The 20953-nt window shown below is 46.2% G+C and overlaps 8 protein-coding genes across 9 annotated transcripts; 5 read left to right on the forward strand and 3 right to left on the reverse strand.

Annotated features, from left to right (window-relative positions):
- Nucleotides 1-84: 84 nt before the first annotated feature.
- On the reverse strand, nucleotides 85-2254 carry LOC117137604 (trans-1,2-dihydrobenzene-1,2-diol dehydrogenase). Of its 2 annotated transcripts, none has more exons than XM_033299126.1 (5): nucleotides 2125-2254; nucleotides 1131-1359; nucleotides 774-1065; nucleotides 470-716; nucleotides 85-410 (listed from the first exon to the last, which is right to left on the reverse strand). In XM_033299126.1, the coding sequence occupies exons 2-5, from the start codon at nucleotides 1336-1338 to the stop codon at nucleotides 150-152; spliced, it is 1008 nt and encodes a 335-aa protein (XP_033155017.1). In that variant the 5' UTR covers nucleotides 1339-1359; nucleotides 2125-2254; the 3' UTR covers nucleotides 85-149. The 2 variants fall into 2 exon arrangements, with proteins under 2 accessions (XP_033155017.1, XP_033155026.1); XM_033299135.1 differs by having other exon boundaries at nucleotides 2120-2254.
- An 80-nt stretch (nucleotides 2255-2334) lies between these two features.
- On the forward strand, nucleotides 2335-3409 carry LOC117137618. The gene is made up of 2 exons (XM_033299148.1): nucleotides 2335-2444; nucleotides 2501-3409. Exons 1-2 carry the CDS (start codon nucleotides 2391-2393, stop codon nucleotides 3272-3274), a joined length of 828 nt encoding a protein of 275 aa, XP_033155039.1. The 5' UTR covers nucleotides 2335-2390; the 3' UTR covers nucleotides 3275-3409.
- A 99-nt stretch (nucleotides 3410-3508) lies between these two features.
- LOC117137598 (RNA polymerase II degradation factor 1) lies at nucleotides 3509-8179 on the forward strand. Its single transcript, XM_033299113.1, has 3 exons — nucleotides 3509-3778; nucleotides 4808-5950; nucleotides 6010-8179. Exons 2-3 carry the CDS (start codon nucleotides 4877-4879, stop codon nucleotides 7849-7851), a joined length of 2916 nt encoding a protein of 971 aa, XP_033155004.1. The 5' UTR covers nucleotides 3509-3778; nucleotides 4808-4876; the 3' UTR covers nucleotides 7852-8179.
- A 139-nt stretch (nucleotides 8180-8318) lies between these two features.
- LOC117147706 (modular serine protease-like) lies at nucleotides 8319-10714 on the forward strand. The gene is made up of 4 exons (XM_033314699.1): nucleotides 8319-8702; nucleotides 8761-9464; nucleotides 9526-10069; nucleotides 10132-10714. The coding sequence occupies exons 1-4, from the start codon at nucleotides 8329-8331 to the stop codon at nucleotides 10580-10582; spliced, it is 2073 nt and encodes a 690-aa protein (XP_033170590.1). The 5' UTR covers nucleotides 8319-8328; the 3' UTR covers nucleotides 10583-10714.
- Nucleotides 10715-10886: 172 nt separating this feature from the next.
- Nucleotides 10887-12847, forward strand: LOC117147711 (EGF domain-specific O-linked N-acetylglucosamine transferase). The gene is made up of 3 exons (XM_033314712.1): nucleotides 10887-12066; nucleotides 12119-12330; nucleotides 12387-12847. The coding sequence occupies exons 1-3, from the start codon at nucleotides 11104-11106 to the stop codon at nucleotides 12772-12774; spliced, it is 1563 nt and encodes a 520-aa protein (XP_033170603.1). The 5' UTR covers nucleotides 10887-11103; the 3' UTR covers nucleotides 12775-12847.
- Nucleotides 12848-12966: 119 nt separating this feature from the next.
- LOC117150215 (uncharacterized protein At4g17910) lies at nucleotides 12967-14546 on the forward strand. Its single transcript, XM_033317012.1, has 2 exons — nucleotides 12967-13813; nucleotides 13871-14546. The coding sequence occupies exons 1-2, from the start codon at nucleotides 13069-13071 to the stop codon at nucleotides 14503-14505; spliced, it is 1380 nt and encodes a 459-aa protein (XP_033172903.1). The 5' UTR covers nucleotides 12967-13068; the 3' UTR covers nucleotides 14506-14546.
- LOC117150216 lies at nucleotides 14547-15475 on the reverse strand. The gene is made up of 2 exons (XM_033317013.1): nucleotides 15281-15475; nucleotides 14547-15222 (listed from the first exon to the last, which is right to left on the reverse strand). Exons 1-2 carry the CDS (start codon nucleotides 15471-15473, stop codon nucleotides 14606-14608), a joined length of 810 nt encoding a protein of 269 aa, XP_033172904.1. The 5' UTR covers nucleotides 15474-15475; the 3' UTR covers nucleotides 14547-14605.
- A 3931-nt stretch (nucleotides 15476-19406) lies between these two features.
- On the reverse strand, nucleotides 19407-20531 carry LOC117143007. The gene has a single exon (XM_033307377.1). The coding sequence runs from the start codon at nucleotides 20462-20464 to the stop codon at nucleotides 19649-19651; it is 816 nt and encodes a 271-aa protein (XP_033163268.1). The 5' UTR covers nucleotides 20465-20531; the 3' UTR covers nucleotides 19407-19648.
- Nucleotides 20532-20953: the final 422 nt, after the last annotated feature.

Consider the following 20953-nt stretch of genomic DNA (forward strand, 5'->3'; position numbering starts at 1 on the left):
AACAGGGGGGGCAAACTTTTAACAAGACCAGCAGCTAGAAACTTTGAAATATATTGCATTCCTATAAAATAATTATTTGAAATATATAATTTATGTAAAAAGTTCTGTTTATTATGTTAGGGTTACACGTTTATCTATAAAATCTACATTTACTTCTCATCGTACTTGTTCAGCACACCGATCTGCTTGCGGATGGTGTCCTCGATTTCGGCGAAGAGCAAACTGTCGGCGTAGGTGACGTTCTTGTTCTCCACATCGCCGGCAATGATGGACTGACGCACTGCCTCCGCCTCATAGCGCATGGCCTCGGAGTTGTCGTAGTTGGTCGCGTACTTGCCCTTGGGAGGCAGCCACTCCTTCACCTGGCCATCGATGTCGATGAGCTTGTTGGGCGTCCAGAAGTCAATCAGCTGATAGATAATAGTAGACTATTAGCTTCTGTTCAATCGCGATCGATTAGATTACTTACGGTAACTTGTCCTTTGGTGCCCTTGATTACGGCGGTGTTGGCAAGCTTCTCCTTGGAGGAGAAGCGCATGCGAGCAGTGCGCCCACCACTGTAGGTCAAGGTGGCACTCACATCATCGTCGATGCCCTCGGCGTTCAGGGTTCCCTTGGACTCGATCTTCTCTGGCTTCTCCTGGAATGCCCACTGCGAGACCTGGATGGTGTAAATACCCAGATCGTAGACCACACCGCCTCCCAGATCGCGTTTCCTTTAAGTGATGATGATCCATTAGTAAGTGAATTCTATGAATGATCTGTGTACTCACTGCAAGCGGTCCACATGGGCCAGAGGGAAGCCAAAGTTGACCTCCACATCCTTGACTTGGCCCAACTGTCCGCTGGAGATGAGCTCCATAACGCGCTGGTACGAGGGGAAGAATCGCGACCACACGGCCTCCATGAAAAAGCGCTTGTTTGCCTTGGCAGCGGCCAGGATGCCCTCCACCTGCTTCTTGTTCATGGCCAGCGGCTTCTCGCAGAGAACGTGCTTGCCATTGTTCAGCATCAGCAAGGCGACCTCGTAGTGCTGGGGATTCAGGGTGCCAATGTAGACCACATCTGCAGAATTCAATATCTTTAGATTTCTTCTGGACAGCGCGGTTTGTACTTTAGGTTATACTCACCGACATCGGTGCTCTTGGCCAGCTCGTCGTAGCTTCCGAGGGCCTTGGGAATGCCGTGCTTGGTGGCGAACTCCTGGGCGCGATCAAGAGCTCGGGCGGCTACAGCCTGGACCTTGTGGTCGCTGGAGGGCAGGGTGCTGAGCGCGATGACGAAGTCCTCGCTGATCTTGCCGGCAGAAGCGATTCCCCAACGGATTAGTTTCGACATGTTGCTGGATTGTGGAGCGGGCTGCGAATGAGTGGCAAGCCGAGTGGATTGTTAGTTAAATATGGGTGGAATCCGCAGAGAGCCCTCCTTATCAGAGATAATGCGAGAGAATCGAACGCTTTATCTCACTCCCCACCGGCAGTTTATCTCTTTCCAATTGTTTGAATGAAAATCGACCAGAAGTAATTGTGCTATTTCACAATGTTATTGAGTTTGACCTTGTTGGAGCATTACTTGAATTATTCTGGATGCCACCTGTACGGGAATTCAAAGTTATCACTGATCGAACGAGCCCTCCTCTCCTGGCCAATAGTTTCCTCATTAAGTAAAAACACTTGTCACGTTCGCCCTGATACACAGAGATAAAAGGTTATTACAAAAATAACATTTTAATTCTCTTGATGAATTTCTGGATGATCACTTTGCCATATAAACAATTTATTAGTTGGGTTTTTTCTGTATGGTTTTATATATATGTATTTAAAAGAAATATTAAAATACATTTCACATCCATATATAAATTTGGTTAAAGATGCTTTACTTGAATATAGATTTTTATCAGTGTATCGATCAGTTTACATGTAGTTTTCTACATACATATGTACATATGTATTTACTTGTATTTTACTTTTCATTCTTTTTGTATAAAAAGAAAACTATTTTTTTTTGTTAAATAAGCCGGGTGGGACTTTGTTTATAACAATAAGCTACATCTCTTCTACGATTTTATAATAATTATGATATAGTTGAACTCCCACACACATGTACAATATAAAAAAAACTTACGCTGAACTTGTAGCAGAACTAAACGATAAAACTTTCCACTGTTGTTTTTTACGCGCGACAGTTCTATTTATAAACAATTTGCTGTGCACCCGACGAGAATAACAATTCGATCCGTGTGATTTAATGGGCAACTAAGCTTTAGACGCTTAGGGTGGGTGTACCAGCTAAACATGCACGTTTTGCGTTTCTCGGTGAGTGCCATTGTAAAGAAGAAGAGATCAGCTGATCATTGTTTTGCTCGCCGATTTAAGAGGACATCGCCAAAAATGCTGCGAAAACTATTATTTAACACTCAAGCTGTATTAAAACAAAAGCCAAACGTGAGTTTAGCTTGAATACATTAGATAGCGATTAGATATAAATTGTTACTTTCCAGTTACATCACATAAGGCACCTGGCAACGCCCAAGATATTGCAGCTTGAACAAATTCACATCGATGAAGCCATCAAAATAGAACCCACGTTATCTGTATTCTCACCTGAAATCTGGCGAAGGGCCCATCAAACTTTTCAAAACCACGGTTTGGAAACAGTGAATTTCCTTAGAATAGTTACCGGTAACCCCGCGATTCTGAAAAGAACGCCGGACAAAATAATAAGCAGCCTGGAAATCTGGAGGGCCTGTCAATTCGGCGAGAATCTACTGCACCTGCTCCTTACAAAGTACCCCGAATTACTGGACGTAAGCGACTCCCACCAGTTACTTTCCCACATCGGCTTTCTTAAAAGTCGCGTCTCCACCAGCAAAAATGTGTGGAAGTGTTTGATGAACAGTCCGGATTTGGTAGCACAATCCGAGGTATGTGTTGAGGAGAAACTGAACTTCATCATAGACGTGATGCGCATTGAGGTGCCGGAGTTGGTTAAATCAGCAGCCCTCACATTGACCTTTGAGGAGCTGCGTTGTCGCCACCAGTTTCTGCTTCGTTTGGGCCTCTTTAAGCCACGACCTCCAAAAGCCGATCCAAATGAGCCGACTACGAACCCCAAACTCTATCAGATTACGGACACTTCCGAGAAGAGTTTTGCCACAAAGATTTGCCACGTCACCCTGCCGGAATACGAAGCCTTCAAGGATCTCTACGCCAAGGAACTGGAGCAAAAGTCTAGAAGGAAGGAGGAGGACGAGCTTAGTGATGAAGATGACTAAGGTTACGTTTATTATGGTTATATTTTGTGCCAGCAAATAAACGCTTGTAAAAATAGGAGATGTTAAGTATAGCTTGTTAGATCCTTTAATACGATTTTAATTCATAAATATATTCAACTGACTTGTTAGCGGAAATGCAAGTAATTAATATATCGACTACATATGCAACGAATGCCTGTACGACTATCGATAACTTATCGCACTTAATCTGCAGCTGCAACCAATACAACGTAACGTAACGAGATGCGAATTGTCATCCCTAAGCAAATACAACGATATTCATAATATCATTCTTTAAACTCGAAAACGCGAGACAAACTAGAAAGCTTTAATTGATTTCGTTAGAGAATCAATTAGGCTATACAACCAACTCGCGTTTTTCGAGTTGACCTGGCGTTTTTCCTCACGGAGGCCGGCCAAAAACCCAATTTATCCACGGGTAGGGTAGAACGGTAACCTAAACCCACAAAAAAAAACATCAAAACATGGAAGTGTGTTAACGACGTAAGTGTCATTTCATGCCGATACCATTCGGCATTCGACTAAAATTGCTTGCGAGCATTTTAAGTGATTTTTATTTTGTGATTTTCAATCGTGTGCTTTGTTTGTGTTGCATTGGTGTGGGTAAGTGCGTGAGTGTGTTGTGCGTCGGTGTGAGTGGCTGCGCATGTGTGCGGCAGTGCGAGCGAGACGGCGCCACTCGAGTAGCGGTTGTCAAAAACAGCTGATCCAGCCCAAGGGGTGTGGGTACCAAGGGGTAGGCGCTCGCGGGGGCGGGGGCAGCACTCACCTGTAAGCTTTCGCTGAAAATTTACGATATCAAAAACAACAGTTTGTTAAATTTCGAGATTCATTCAAAAATGGCAATATCCGCATAGAAATACTCCAAGACGTACAGTCCTCACACCCTCCACAAGTGGTTGGTGCAGTGTACAATACTTTTCCGTTGCTAATAAAATATATATGTAGATGTATGTATGTACATATGTATTCAGGGTCAGGGTCCTGTGGTCAATGGATATGTTGTATATGTATAAGTGGGTTCTGCTGATATCTATTCATTGAATTATAACGATGGTTCGGTTTATGTTAATCCTAACGTGCACTAAAAAATTATAATTATAATATAAAAAAATAAAAGAAAAATAAATAATTCTAAATGATTATTCTTGTTTTAATTTACTTTAAGCCGATGTAAAGGTACTCTAGCCTAACTAAATCAAAATCTAAATCTAATAAAGTTGTAATGTTCTTGAGATATACTTATAATATTAAATTTGAGTTTTAGGGTTAAACACGCCTGGTGGTGATTCAAACCATGCATATGTAATATAATATACGAATTTAATGTATTAAATCTAGTCATGATTTTTTTTAACAAGGGCATTTCGATAGAATTCCGTGGTCCGGGGTTCGTGGTGCTTAGCCCCGATTTTGTGATGTTTTTTTTATCAGCGATGTAGTATCAGCAACACTTCAAAGCTGTCACTATCATAGTTTCTCCGAAACTAATAAATCAATCCTGTTTTGCAGGTGCTTTAGGGGCAATTTTGCTCGAGTGTACCGAATCCCCGGATCCCGCGAGCACAGCTTCTGTCCGGAATGCCCCTGAACGATGTGGCCCCCGCCGGTGGTGGAGCTTATCCGGAAAATGGAACCAAGCACAAGGTGTCGGGAATGTGGAAGCCGGACTCGTCGGCCGGCTCCAATTCCGGCTCGGGATCGGCGGGACTATCCCTGTTTAGCCTGCAAGGCCAAAAGTGGCAGCAGGTCTTCGACATGGAAAAGGTTATCAAGCAACTGCGAACGGCTGAGAAGACGTATCTGCGTGGTGGAAAGAACTCCTCCGCCGGCGGAGATCAACAGGCGAAGGTGCAGGTCCAGCGTCTGCAATCGGCGGACATGGCCTACTACGATCTGGCGCCGAAGCTGGCCAGCCGCGATATAGTACTCTGTAGTTCCTGCTCGGGATGTTACACGAAGGCAGGTTTTCAGCACCACATTGCGCTGCAGCATCCTAGCGTCTGGGAGGCCACATCCAGCAAGGTGAATCCCAATCCAAATGGGACAACCATATCCAGCGACTCTCGTCTCACTGCCACGGAGATCAGCCAGGAGGGCGGGGCTATTGTGCCAAGTTCGCCCACGGACACACTTTCGGCTTCGACCCTCTCCAGCTGCTCGAACGGGTCTAGCAGCTCGGCTTCACTGCAGCATCCGGCTGCTGCGGGTTCATCCAGCACCACCTCGTCCGCGTCTTCGTCGCGTCACAAGAGCAGCAGCAGCAAAAGTAGCAGTTCCTCCTCGTCTAAGGGCAGCAGCAGCACTTCCGCCGGAAGTAGGTCGCGTTCCAAGTCGTCAAAGAACCGCCACCACTCCTCGCCAGCTCCGGCCCTGCTGGAGTCCAATCACAAGGAGTCCAAGGGATCAAAGAAGAGTTCGGCCATAGCCGCTCCTCCCGTCGTCGCTGCTGTTGTTAAGGAGGAGCCACCATCTGTTGGTGCTGCTCCGGCTGCCATAACCGTGTTCTCCTCCTCCAGCAACTCATCCTGCAGCTTACCGCCCACTCCCACGTTAGCAGCGGCATCCAGCGAGGTGGCGATGGGGGTCAACTATTCACCTGCCCAGCTTCAGACGGATGCGGAAAAGCTGCCCGAACTGCAGCCAAAGAAAAAGGTATTTCATATAATTGCAAATATAATAACAAATGATACAATCATCGAAATCTTCTTCAGTTGAAGGGCTCCAGCGATCATCGAATAAAAGCGGATAAGGAAAAGAACAAAGATAAGTCTCTGGTGAATTGCTACGAGCAGCAGCAAGTGCTCAGTGAGCTGGACCAGGCAGTGTCTTCCATCACGGGAGCGGTTTCCGCCGAGCAGGTGGCGCCCGATGAGGAGGAACTGCCCTTGCCCAACACCTCCGACGAGAACTCCATTTCGCAGACGCTCGACGAAATGCTGGACAGCAAGCTGATCAACGAGATTCTGAATAACTTCGATGAGAGCGCTCTGGACACATCGCAACAGCAGTCACAGCAGCAAGCGCAGAATGGAGCTCTATCGCATCCCGCACAGGCCACCAAAAGGCTGCGCTTTGAGGACGGAACCATTGGCGAAGATTACGCCGTTTACCAGCAGCAGGCGGTTCAGCAGGTTTATGGCGAGGAAGAACATCAGCAGGAGCTGACCACCATCGATGCCATGCAGTTGCAGCAACTTATCTACCAGCAGCAGCAGATGCTCGAGCAGCAGCAGCTCCAAGAGCAGCAACAACAGCAGCAGCAGGATCAGAAGCTTCAGGATCACGAGCAGCAGCGCCAGTTCAGCGTCTACAACGTGCCGTCCCTGACGGATGAGGCAATGGTCAATCCACAGCAACAGCAGCTGGAGGAGCACATGATCCTGCCCAGTATTATATACGAGATCACCGAGTCGAATCCCGTTTCCATGCTGGAGCAGAAGGTCTTAGCGGAATTCCTTACCAACGCGGGCTACGAAAACGTGGACGTGAATGTCGTGCAATCGGGCGGCATACAAACCAACTTGGGTTCTGGAACGGAGGCAAACCAACTGGCGGATGAACTGAGCGACTTTGAGTTCAGTAAACTGGAGACTGTTAGCGACACCGTAAAGACTGTTAAGCTGGAGGCCAAGGCCGCCAGCCAGCCACCCACAACAAATCCTCAAATCAATCATCATCCATCGCTGGCCAATGCCAAATACCACGAGGACAGCTACTTTAACGTGATGTTGTACTCCGGAGCGCCTCGTCCCTTGGCCATGAACACGTTTGGTATGGTGAAGTTGCCCCAGGGCCTGGGCGTCACCTTCCGCAAGAACCTGCTGACCACGCGGAAGGCGAACAACAATTTGCTATCCCTGTCGGGTGGTAGTCATCTGGGCGTGGTCGGCCAGCTGGCCCGCACACCGCCGCCGCCATCGCCAGCGTTAAGCAACGGTTTGCCGGGTAAGAATCCCGCTTCCGGAAAAACCATTTACGCTCAGCGATCGAATGTCATTGCACAAGATCGACTGAGGTGCAATAAGAGGGCGCTGGTAGGAGGAAAAGCTGGTGGTGGATCAAGCGGATCGCCGGGCGTCATGACGGCCAAGCGTTTGAATGAGCTGCTAATGGGAAAGGTGAAGAAGGAGGAGAAGCCACCACCGGATAGCGAGGATGGCGGCGAGCAGCCGACGAAGGACAAGGAACGCGACAAGGAGGAGGACAACAAGCTGACCTTCAGTTTCTACGAGAAACGCCGCCGACTGCTGGCCGGCAAGCTGGAGCAGCTGCAGCCCCTCGGCCGCCCCAGCTTCACCCTGCCGCTCCAGAGCAACCACAACGCCAGCCAAAGTCAGAGCCACTCGCCGCAGCAGCTCCTCAAGAAGCAGCTGCTGCGCACCTTGTCCGACAGCAGCAGCAACATGAACATCAGCAACATGAACAACATCAGCAATCTGAACAGCAGCAACACTCCCAGCGCCAACAGCAATCCTCCCTGGAAGGGGAACAGTTCCAATCCGGGAGGCAACTCCACTCCAACCAGCAGCGACTTGATGCGCGTCTTCGTCTGATCTGAACTGATGTGAGGGTCAGAAGTGCGGACACGCATCCCTAGTTATATGTTTATACAATACCATGCTATTATGTGCAGCCTCTTCTCTAATGCTAATTTAAATTGTAATAATTTTTTAAATCAATTCTTCATTTTTTAAAAGTGATAATTAGTTATCTATTAGTTGATTGTATGTAATTCTCTGTTTATTCTAATTAATTAATTTAACAATTATACATATTATTTTTCGTGGCTAAGCATTACGCTAGGTACTCGTAAATGATTATTTATACACGCTGTAAACTTTTTAAATACAAGAGCATGCCTAAGTTCAATTATACTCCGGACCGAGCGTTGCCTCATTGTGTTTATCTGTATCCAAACGAGGAGCAAGTTAAGATTATGTTCCAAGTGTGGAGTGGAGTAACCGGCGAGCGAAGGAAACCAGCTTGGGTTATCTGCCGCCGTTCAGTTTGGTGGCGATAGCCGGTCAAGAATGTCGCATCCTCTGCTTCGCTTTGAGGGAGTGCTGCTGGCACTGATGTTCATCTTGTTTCTCGAGCTGTCCGACGGCTGCGAAGAGGATGAGGAGTTCGAGTGCCCAGAGGATGGCAGGTGCATTCCCATCGATGGTCTGTGTGACGCCAAACCGGATTGTCTGTATGCCAGCGATGAGTCTTTCACTGTCTGCAAGGTCCATCTGTCGGACATGATGGCGGATAAGTACCACTGTGCGACGGGGGCAGCCATTCCGGGCAGATTGGCCTGCAACGGCATCGTCGACTGTTCTGATGGATCCGATGAGCTGCCACAGGTGTGTGGCAGTGATCCGCACAAACTGGAAGAGAGATTTCGAGGCAACTGCACTGGGTAAGGAACATTGCAGTGGCAAAGGGTGTTACATTTTGTACTTCCCATATTATGACAGATATAAGGACTTGGAGTGCCTTCCTGGGGAGTGTGTGCCTCATTCGGCGAAATGCGACAACGTGATCGACTGCTCCAACGGACGAGATGAATCCCTGGAGATCTGTATGCAGACATGCGAGGAAAACAAGTGTTTCCAGTGCGCCAACGGAGTTTTGCTGGACAGCAAGGACCTTTGTGACAACAAGATGGACTGCTTGGACGGCTCCGATGAGTTATCCAATGTTTGTGGCAATGCCATCAACTGGAAGGAGGTTCCTCCGGCTGCTTGCCACGAGACACTAGCGCACAGGTTCACTAACAAAACTGTCTTTCAAAGGCGCAAAGCACTGCGTTTTGTTTATGCCAATCAAGCGGCGGAAGTTCAGTGCTGGAACTCCGACCGGAAGTCCTGGAACGTGTGCATGAACAATGGCTCCTGGCACCACGACTTTCCGCCGTGCATCGGAAAGCCGGTCAACAGAAACCCCGACACAAATGGCACAAATGGTTGTCCGATTAACTGGTACAACAACGAAACTATGATCATCATCAATTGGAACGACAATGGCGAATCCATAGCCTTGCCGCCCATTCGAAATTCCAGAGTGACCTTTCGATGCCTAGAGGATTTGACTTTCTTGCCCTACGAATTTAAGGATAAACCTGTCACATGTCAAGCCAATAAAACGTGGATCGAAATGGACTTTCATCCCCGATGTACCAGTAGGTATACTTTCTACTTTGTAGATTCCAATAATGCTAATGAGTTAATTGGAAATTCCAGATCTTTGCAGTCCAGAGCACATCTCCGAGATGTATAGCCTGACACCGAGGTGTTATAATGGCGACAATGGCTCTCCGATCAACTGCCAGGACAAATACTCCCTGGTACCGAACACCCAGGTAAAATTCGAATGCGCTAGTGGCTTCATCCACAAGACCTCGGATCCGATGAGGGTGAAGTGCACAGAGGATGGCGAGTGGGAGGGTCTCAGGGATCTGTGCGAAAAGCAGGAGCGGCACTGCAACTACGAGTGCAACCACCGACTCAACTACTCGGAGGTATCGATGAGCAAAGGAGGCGATGCCACGGATTCACTGCAAGCCTCCTGGTTAGTTCCGATTTACAAGAGGAACAGCACGACAACCAGGCACGAATTCGTGTGTACCGGTAACTTAATCCGCTTGGATATCGTGCTCACGGCAGCCCACTGCCTAGATGATAGGAATTCCAGACCGGAGAACTTCCTAGTGGGCCCCACGGGCAACCGATCCGCCTCCATTGATCCCAAGTACCTACACAGAGTTAGAAATCTTGAGGTTTACGGGTAAGTTAATCATTACATTACGAGAAAACATATACTATTCATTTTGTGTTTCTGGAGCACAGCGCCTACAGCAAGATCAATCACATATACGACGTTGGAATCGTTGTCTTGGAAAGACGGATGGATTTTAAGCAAGATCAAAGGATCGTCTGTCTGCCCTACAATGTGGGTTCTCACTTGGATCTCATTGGTGATGCGATGGTGAGCTCTTGGAACTCCGATGGCTACCTGTCTACGGTCTATGGCCGCTTAAGTGAGCCCAGAAATGGAGACCTCAACGTCGTCCTGCATGACGGCTATACTCTGTGCAAAGGCGACAGTGGCAGTGGAGTTATCACCACCTGCGGCTTGGACAACCACAAGTGCCTGGTGGCTGTGGTTAGCCGAAATGTGGGTTCCGGCGACCACGGAACCTTTTGCAGCAACAACGTGACTGCAGCCACTTTAATATCGCCCCATCTGCAGGATTACATTCAGCAACTCATCAGGAATAACATCAATTGTCCGGAATAGTGTGAAGCCATTCAAAAATTCGTTTTCAAATAACGGTCTAATATGGTTTACGAACACGCTAATATCTATCGAAGCTAACAACCTTCTAATCCCTACAGTATGCGGCACAACAATAGATGTCCTTGAAACAAATAGTCAGTAAAACGATTCAATAAGTGCCAGCTAAATAGGTTACAATTTAAAACAACAGATGATTCTGTTAACATAACTTAAAAAATTATAGTCACATTTAAGTGCACTACCTATTTAGGTGTCGCGGACTGTGCGTTTTTGCTGGGTTTCTAAGCTCGCGAACGGTCACACTGGTGGACTGGTTTTTCTTTGGCGAACAATTAACATGGACAATAACATTATCCCGCTCATAATCGTCTTCTAGCCGCTTAAGGCCAGGTGAGATCATCATCATCGCTGGCCGTGAAATGCACCTGAAGATGCTGCCGTGGAAAGCGTGAGAAGTCGCAGGGAAATCGCTGGAAAGTCGCACGCAACGAAGTACTTAAGTAGATAAAACTGAACCCAAAATGCCAATCCTGCCAATACTCATTGGGATACTGCACTTGTCCCTGGCGGAGGACGCCAAGCACCTCGATGGGTTCTCCCTACCCAGCCTACCGTCGGAGCACCTCATCCGGTACCTGAACACCTTTCCTAAGCTGAAACAACAGCTGCCAACGAATCTCACCGGCAAAGGCACCATTTCATCCGCCTGCTGGGGCCACGAGCGGGACTGCACGCCGGCTGGCCGCTTCCAGACGCCCCAGTGCCCTGGGGAGCATACCGGCTGGGCCAGGAGCAAGGAGGCACAGGTTAGGACCTTCTACAACCAGGCCGACTTCGGGTACATTCAGGAGCAGCTCTCCCAGCTGACGCCGCAATGCGTGCCAACCTATTTGGGCGATTCCTCGCTCGAGTGCACGCACTACCTGCGCTTTTGTCGTGGGCGGAATCTCCTCTTCGACTTTCGAGGCTTGGAGCAGCGGGGAGAGCGCATTCGTTACCATATGGATGTGCTGGGACCAGGACAGCTGCTGGGGCACTGCAAGTTGAATCGGACTCGACTGTCGGGCGAAATGGAGCACATTGGATCGGCTTTGCAGTCCTGGGGTCCGGAGCTGCGCAATTTTGATGTTTTACCCCATCCCGTTTTGGAGAGTGGGCTGTGCGATGTGGTGGTGAATACGCCCACTTTTATCATGAAAATTGATGCCACGTACAACATGTATCATCATTTCTGCGACTTCTTCAACCTGTATGCCTCGCTCTTTGTCAACCAGTCGCATCCGGCGGCCTTCAACACGGATGTGCAGATTCTTATTTGGGAGACCTACCCGTACGATTCGCCGTTCAGGGACACTTTCAAGGCCTTCTCGCAAAGACCAGTGTGGACACTCAGCGATGTGGAGGGCAAGCGAGTATGCTTCAAGAACGTTGTGCTGCCGCTGCTGCCTAGGATGATCTTTGGCTTGTTCTACAATACACCCATAGTAAGTGGAGGCAAACGTGTGACACGATATTTCTAAGGTGTTCTTCTTTTAGATCCAAGGCTGCTCGAATAGTGGCCTCTTCCGCGCCTTCTCCGAGTTCATCCTGCACCGCCTGCAGATTCCCTACAAGCCGCCACAGCAAAAGATCAGAATAACATATCTATCGCGCCGCACAAAGTACCGGCAAGTGCTGAATGAAGACGAGCTGCTGGCCCCCCTGGAGGCCAACGATAAGTACGATGTACAGCGCGTTTCCTATGAAAGGTAAAAAATGTTTAAATACGCTCCTTGGGCTTCCGTTTAATGAGTTCCCCCGGCAGGCTCTCCTTCACCAACCAGTTGGCCATCACACGAAACACGGACATACTCATCGGCATGCATGGCGCTGGCCTGACGCACTTGCTCTTCCTGCCCAACTGGGCCTGCATTTTCGAGCTGTACAACTGCGAGGATCCGAATTGCTACAAGGACTTGGCTCGCCTACGTGGCGTTCGCTACCGCACTTGGGAGCAGCGGGACTTGGTGTACCCACAGGACGAGGGTCATCATCCCGAGGGCGGCGCACACGCCAAGTTCACTAACTATAGCTTTGATGTGAAGGAATTTGTGCATCTTGTCGATGAAGCAGCCGAGGAAATTCTTTCCCACAAAGAATTCCCTCGACAGACATCAGAAAATCCCTCCAAAACGCAGCGCAACGAGCTGTAGATTGCCTCAATTGTGATTAAATGCATTTATTTTGCTTTATGCCAGACCCAAAATAAATCGGTATTATACAAAAGAATTGCATTTTCAATTTGAATTTAGTTTAGTGTGACCAAATGATTTCGCTTCTGTTCCGTTAACAGATAAGAGCTGACTGCTGCATAATCCGCTATGTTATCGGCTAACTTACATTACTATTTGTTTTTGTTTACATTTTTCAACCGGCTTTAAAAGTTCTTATTAATTTATAGTTTTATGTGCTAGCTTAAGCCCGAGGTCTAATAAAAACCAAACAAAATGGAGGCCGAGGTGGCCAGCTTCGTAGAGCACGAACTGAATGATGCGGATTTGAAATCCTGGAGATCTATCAAGGAAAGTTTGGATAGCTTCTTAACCATTCTGCCCACGATATTGGGATTTGTCCTTTCCCGCCTGCTCTGCGGACACCTGCCGATGCTATCCACGAGGAGATTCCTCCTGGAGCTACTTCTGATTGGTTTGCCCACCGTGATATTGATTACGGTGGGGAGTGCCTATAGTTACACATACTCCCTGATGGTTTCCTTAGCTGTTCTGGTCTATATTTACGGAAATATCGCTCCCAATCCTCCGAACTTCGTGTATAAGGTCGGTAAGAGACCCATAGTCTTCACTCTGCTGAGAGCAACTGCGTACAGTGGAACCTGTGCCGCCATCCTGGCCGTGGACTTCCCTTCATATCCCACGGATTACCGGAAAAGTCGAACTTTCGGTGCAGCTGTCATGGATATGGGAATCGGGCTGTTTGTTGTGACCATGGGATTGGTTTCGCATCGAGCACGGAGCATAGCTGACCTTCGGAAACTAAGGAGATCTGTTATTCCGTTGCTGGTCCTAGGGCTTGCGCGCACCATTGTCATCACGTTGATCGACTATCACCAGGATGAGACGGAATACGGCCGCCACTTGAATGCCTTCTTCATACTGGGATTCACGAAACTGCTTGGCAGCTGCTATAGCCTTTTGGTGAACTCTGATGAACAACTTCTGGGAGTTGCAATAGGTACGTTAAAAAAAAAAAAATTATTATGCAATAAATTTTAATTTCCTACGATTTTAGGTTTGATTTTCCTTCACGAACTGGTGCTCCAACTGGGACTCTCCGATTTTGTCATGTCTACTGCACCCCATGAAGGATTTTTCAGTGCCAATCGGGAAGGCTTGAGTTCCCTACACGGATGTGTGGCCCTCTATTTGCTCAGCATTTACTTTGCCAAGTGGTATACCTCCCATGATAGCCTCACTTATCAAGGACTAATAAGAAAGTTAAAGAGAATTCTTTTCGTGGCCATTCTCTGCTGGAAATTGGTTTTTATAAGTTCTTTTCTAACGGGCGTAGCACGTGTAACTTTTAGTTTTGGCTATGTAATTTGGATTTTCGCTGTTTCCCTAAGCCTAATTGTGATCTACGCGTTCTTCTTTGAGCTGAAACTCGTACGGCCAGATATTTGTTCTAAGAAGTCCATTGGAGATGATGTGCAAAAGAGCATATCCTTGCCCACATTTGTTGAAAGCCTGAACATGAATGGTCTGACTCACTTCATGATCTCCAACTTCCTAACGGGAATGGTCAACATGTCCCTGGACCCTGGTCATCGAAGTGATCTGGAGTCCGTCCTTATACTGTCCATCTATATGTTTGTTTGTGCTGGAGTGGTCTTCCTTATGCTAAAGAAAGGCATACGTGTAGCTTAGTATTTGTTGTATATATTAAATAACAAAATACAAAGTACGGGTGAAAGTTTATTTTTAACTGACCACAAGCTAAAAAGTATACAAAACGAGTACCATCTCCCTAAGGACCACAAATAGACTCAAATGGCATGATGCAACCATTCGGCAGGACTAGAAAAAGGATGATGGGTGCTTCCGACCCGATCGTGGAGGGAGAATTGTCTGCATCGGAGTCCTTGTACACCTCGTACACCATGCAGCCATCGTTGCCACGAATCAACCGGGTCCACAGCCACTTTTGGTCCTTGTTTCCTTGGGCAACCTGGGATGTAAGCTTGTCTTTCAGCTGCTGACAGGCCACCGAGCAGGTGGAAATTGATCGGCTTATCTGTTCCGTTATCGTGGCGCTGCCCGCCTTATTTCTCAACGGAATATCCTCCGCGGGGTGATCAAAGTCCACCCTGGGAGTACGCTGGCGGGGACAACAGGCGGCGGCACTTAGCCGACTCGGGGTCTTGAAGCAGGAAGATTTCGGAGTATCCATTGGACTGCAGGGCACTAGTGGAACTTTTGGACCTCCGCAGCATTTCGTTGGCTTGGGACAACAACAGATAGTCGACGGCTTGGAGCAGCAGGTGCTCCAGGCCGATGAAGGATAAGCCGAGCTGCTTCCAGAACTGCAATGGCTTGGTGCACAGGGTGCTGGTGGTGAGCAGGATTCCTTCTTAAACGCTGGTCCTACGGGGTTTATTTTATCTATAGACGCCTTTATCCTTTATATCCATCGATTACTGACCTTTCGACAACTCCAGCATTGGAATTATTTTCGTGGCGCCCGAAAGATAGAGGATGCGGTCCAGGATCGTCATGATGACCTCATCTGGATGCGGACCCAGCATGTCGATGAGTGGAGCCTGCGGCCTCTTCCCCAATCTTAGACCCGTTGGACACTCACAACGCGTCGTCTGAGTGGCACAGCAGGATTTCATGGTATTGTCTGGTAGTGTTGGTATAAATAAACACCCAATTTTTCCGAATGATTTTCTCCCAAAAAGCCGGACCGGAAGTAAGAGATATTTGAGTGCTTAGCATGGACCTGCTTTGTCGGGAGCCAAGGGCAGATGTCAAAGGTGCGATATCCGGCTTAGGCACACGGCGAAGGCGTCACAAAAGATAAGATTTCTATTAAGGAAATGACTGGAATTGCTGGCATTGTCCCTGCGCAGTCAGGATGAGCACAGATCCCGAGCGGCTGGGCAAGGACATTTAATTTAACGGCGCAAACAAAGACCAAATCAAAGTTCAGCCTCCGGGGGAAGCTAAGCTCACAAGCGACCAGGGTTAAAGGACCGCGCAAATGACCAGCAATGTGCTCCTTATTGTCGAAGGAAAGGACATCGAAAGGAGTTTCAGCTGTACGAAAACCTATCTACAAACCTTAAAGTTTTAAATTAAAATTAGACATTTTATTAGTTAAATATATTATTTCGTGACTTAGATACCTTGATGAAGATTAATTAAGTTAAAGATTACTAATGATAAGATTCCTTAAAGTCACTAAAAAGGGTATCAGGCGTTCGCATAGCCGAACATACGTCTTTGGAATTTTTTCTGTCCGACTCGAATGTAATTACGGCAACAGTTTCCGCTGCTGATGCGTAGCCTCTGCTCGCCATTCGAATTTGATGCGCTTTTAATGTCATATCCTGGCCAAGGACCAGGGCGTCGTCGGTGAATCTTATCTGATTTGGGCCAGCACAAATGCAATTTCCGTCCGCCAACCTTTCAACCCTTCCTGCCCACAAGCCATGCAGAGTTAATAGCTGGGAACCAAATGTAATCGTATAGTGTACCAGGAGGCGTGTCCTGAAAAAAGCAACAGGATAAGGGAAAACATAAGAGGGGGCAGCACGAGCACCTGTTCCCATAGGGGGTGGCTTTTTGGCTTTGATGACAGATTATTTTCATTAGCAAAAGAAGCGAATTGTTGTCCACTTTTGGGGAGAGTCAAATTATGAGCGTTAATTATTATGTTCATGTTTTTCCACGGCATGTAGAACATGACATCCTGATTGATGTGGCCAACAATCAGGTTGAGAATTGGTTTTCCTGCTTACCGCATCTTTTTTCGAGCTGCCAATTTGCTGACGAGTTCCTTTTTTCGACTGCTCGTCAAATCGGATTCCATTCAGCGGGGCTTTCATAAAAAGAAATAAAAAAAAACCCAAATATATCTGTGCATATGCATGAGTGTGTCTGCGTGAAGGACTAAGCTCCTGGGCCCTGGGGAAATCGCTTAAGCCGTTCATAATGAATATCATGTGTACATGTGTGTGTGTGCCCGTGTGTGGGAGTGTGGTGACTAAGCCGCAGGACCCTTTGCCAAGCGGCAAATGTGGGGAGAATGTGCAATATATGACTGAGCTATAGCATACTTCTGAGGGCACCTCTGTGGCAGGACACCTATTTACATGGTCCTGTTTAAAGGAGATGACTTAAATGAGTATTATATATTTTAATTCTGTTTCCCTAGCATTAAGCAATATATAGTTGTTTACGATTGAATCGCCTCCTCCCATGCATTCGGAATTTCCTTACAATTTCCATAGAACTTTGCAAAGTTTCACATCAAAAACTGATTCGTTATGGCTTCCTCAAGCGTTTCTCCGCCTTCAATCCTGCACAGCAGCCCACTGCGTTACCACAGGAGTTCGTGACTTGGGCTGGGGCACAGACGCCCTAACAACTCCCAGGCACATGGCAAACAAAATGCTTATCGAACAACAGTTTTTATCGGAGCTTATGCGTCATGGCAGCAGGCAGAGGAAGCCCCACTCCACAGGTCCTTTGAAATGCTTTTAGTGAGCGAAATTGCGCAATTGTGGAGCAATCAATGCGAAGCCAAAAAAAGTGTTGAGCAAATCGAAAGGAATTCAGGACACAGAACGAAATGGAAGAACTTGGCATATACCAACTATTATTAAGAATAGATCATATTTTTGAAAACATTAAAACAACTGTTGAAAAGTGGGCACCATTCACCATTTAAGCATGGTCTAAGACATCCTTTTTAGTAGTTAATTATTAGTAGTTAATTTACCTTTAATTTATTTAGCTCGCAACGGTTTTCGATGTTTTTCCAGTGTGAAAACCCAGCGATGAATGGACAGACAATCGGTTGCCATGCTGACGCACTCGGTCTGGTCTGGGTGCCATCAAAATTGCGTTGCTGTTAAATCGTGCGGAAGCTGATATGATTATGGCCTTCGGAAGTGCAGTGCCATGGTCGCCAGTGGAAACGCATTGCCTAGTTGCATTCTCAACGAGTGCAGCAATTAGCAAGTATTTTTGGAAGTGCCCCAAAGGAGGAGTCCTTTTTTGGGCCAATCGCATTAAGTGATTCCGTGTCCTAAGCACTCTACTTAGTGCCCATGGTTATGGGACCCGGGCATTAAGAAGATTAATTCGCAAAGTCGCTTGTTGTTATTTTTTCACTTGGCAAATCTCAGATAACGCTATGCATCATTGTGTCAAAGATTTGACAAATCTTTGGGAGGCCAACAAAAAAAAAAAGGAAAAAATAAGGAACTGGAACAATTTCACATTTCTCAAGTTGAAATGCGAAACCAGCCTTCGGGTTTCCCCCATCGATTCGGGCTTCTCTAAAAGGAATCATTAAATAAGAGAAGTTTGCTCGGGGAAGTTGCCCCCGTTTTACAGGAAAACAAATGTAAAGAGCTTGATAAACTCACACAAAGAGCCAAAACATTGCGAAAAAATCGCAATAAAAAGCCGAGACAGGACATTGCCCCTCAGCTCAGTGCGCATTTAATAAAGCCTCCCAAATGGAATGACTTGCCTCGGTTCCCCCGTCATTTCTGCCACATTTTTTTATTTTTTCTTGCCACACAGCAAAGTCAGCAGCGTAACCGCAACACGTTAACGGTTTCGGTTTCACTTTGTGATTTACAACAACAGAAATCGAGGATTGTATGTCCCAACCCCTCGTCAACGTCTGCCATCCTGCCCTCTGTTTTCCTTTTTTTTTCGTCCTGCGTCCTGGCGCGCTCATGTGTGAAAAGGTACTTTGGGAGTTCCCTCAGACGGCAATCGTTCTTCCCAGGATCTCCGGCTTCAGGCTGTTGCACTTGCCTAGGATGGGATATCTATATCTGAGAGATATGAATACCCTTCCAGATACCAGTATACAAATTACCCTCCCAGGGGAATCGATTGATTTTAGCCGATTAAGTTGATATCGCCAGATCGGATTTTGATTTCATTTGTAGCTTTGATTTGGAAAAGCAATTTTCTAAACTCCCATAAAAGGTTCTGTGTGGTAAATACAGAAATTTTATAACTTTATAGACTGAACTGGCTCAGAAAACATCCTGCGAAATTAAAATTCAAAATCGGTAGGTGGCCATTTCCAAGTCATTAAATTCATTTAGAATGTCAGAGTTAAGCGAACGAAACTTTTCCACGTGCCGCACATAGATAAAGATATAGATGGCAACAGGGGCGCTCGCGTTGTCCCAACAACCTGGAAGAGAAGGGAAGGGAAGGGCAGGACAGCACCCATCCTTAACCTTGGACCTTCCACCCCCGAATCCCTTGGCATTCTTCGAATGTTATCGGGCGGACAGCATCATGCATATATTAAGCGTGAATTGCCTTGGCATTCATTCCGAAGAGCTAATAGAAATGTCTGCTAGTTAATTTGGCGTCATGAAGTTGGCTGAGTTTTTTTTCTGGAAGTCGGTTGCTCTGGAGATGAAAATTCTTTGAAGTGGTTAGGGCAGAAAGCAGATCCTTGTATCAGAAAATGGCCTAAAACAGTCGTAGATATGAAAATCCGACTGTTTTGTGTTGCGGACAACCAATGCTAACTATCCGCATCACTTTTAGGAAGATTTTGAAAAATTTTATTTTTTCCATTTTTTGCATTTTTTATAAGGGGTTACATCGTCAAAATTTGAAAAAAATGGTCAAAAAATAAAGGATTCAGATTGGAACGCCAATCGATTGGGCATCAAATTACGAGCTCAGCGAGGTATGACATTCCACTTTTGAATCATTATTCGGGTTGTTATGGGCAATTACTACAATTTATATGCCAAAAATATGGATACGGATAGTTTGCCAAATTGTAAACTTTCTGATTTTACATGTTTTTATTTGAGGAGGAAGGAACTTCATCAGCATTCTCTTTTTCATGAATATAACTATTTTGAAGTAAGGTAATTTCGGTATTTTCTGCGATATTGTTATCCGGCTGCTCGATGTTTTCTGCATTACTATTTGACAAATTTGTTGGTAATTTTGCTTTGCCAGTGCTATCACCTTCATTTTTTAATGATCCTGTATCTTCATTGGAAGTATTTGTTATCTCTGTATCTATTTCAACATTCTGTTTGCTTTCTGTTGGCGGTTTTATGGGGTTATCGTCCAGTGAGATCTGTGATATTCTAGGCAAGTTCTGAAAAGTTTTGAGAAAATGTTTCCTAAATTCTTCCTCGGGGTCTTCAGTTTCCTTTGATTTCAACAAATCTCTTTTCTTTTTCCTCGCAATCAATTCAGTATTATCTAAAAGCTCCCCGCTAGATTCTGAGTTAGGTTCGGACTCCAATGAATCTGCACTCATCAGACTTCCAAGACATATATCTCCAGAGATTCCGGAGCTATCTAACCGTACTCCACTATGTTTATCAACTGTTTTACAAACATCTTCAGGTTTACTCTTATCACGAATTGAAGTTGATTCGGAAACAGTTCCTGGACTTCTATCTTCATTAGTTTCGCAAATGGAATGCTCGTCATCTGGTGAATTATATGTGTGTGAGTTGAGCAACACTTCTTGGGAACTTTGTGGCACAGGACCTGCTCCAGCTTCTGTGGGAGATTCCTCCTTACTTCTGGTTTCTTTTACTGGCGCACTTGCTTCCACCTTCTTTACATCGGTATTGGAAACCTCCTCCATTATACTACTGACTACATTTTAAAAAGTATATTTTATACAAGTATATCTTTTCTATTTTCCACATGAAGCAAAGCTCACTAGTTTAGTACAAATGTTCGTATTTCCTAAATTTTTCCTTAATTTTGATTAATAGATCCACACTTTCACATTTTTCTTAATTATCAGTAGCAACTGGTTCTTTTTTTCGCTTTTACTTTGATTTTATGTGTTCATTATCTTTTGACACTTTTATTTTGTATTCTTTTTCCACAACCGATAAAATAGTAATAAAAAGAACAGAAAAAGCTCAAAAGAGCGTCAATAGAGGAATGAAAACTACGAAAGCTGTGCTCCCCATTGACGTCATCAGACGAGAGTCTACGTTGAAACGCAATGTTTAAAAAAAGATATGGCCATTCCGTGCAATAACAAATCTGAAAACCACCCTTTCCAATTGCGAGAATCACCTTTTGGCGGTGGGCGGGGCAGCAACCCTTTTTTGCGAGTGGG

The sequence above is a fragment of the Drosophila mauritiana genome, chromosome 2L (genome assembly GCF_004382145.1).
Source record: "Drosophila mauritiana strain mau12 chromosome 2L, ASM438214v1, whole genome shotgun sequence".
Classification (NCBI taxonomy): Eukaryota; Metazoa; Arthropoda; class Insecta; order Diptera; family Drosophilidae; genus Drosophila; species Drosophila mauritiana.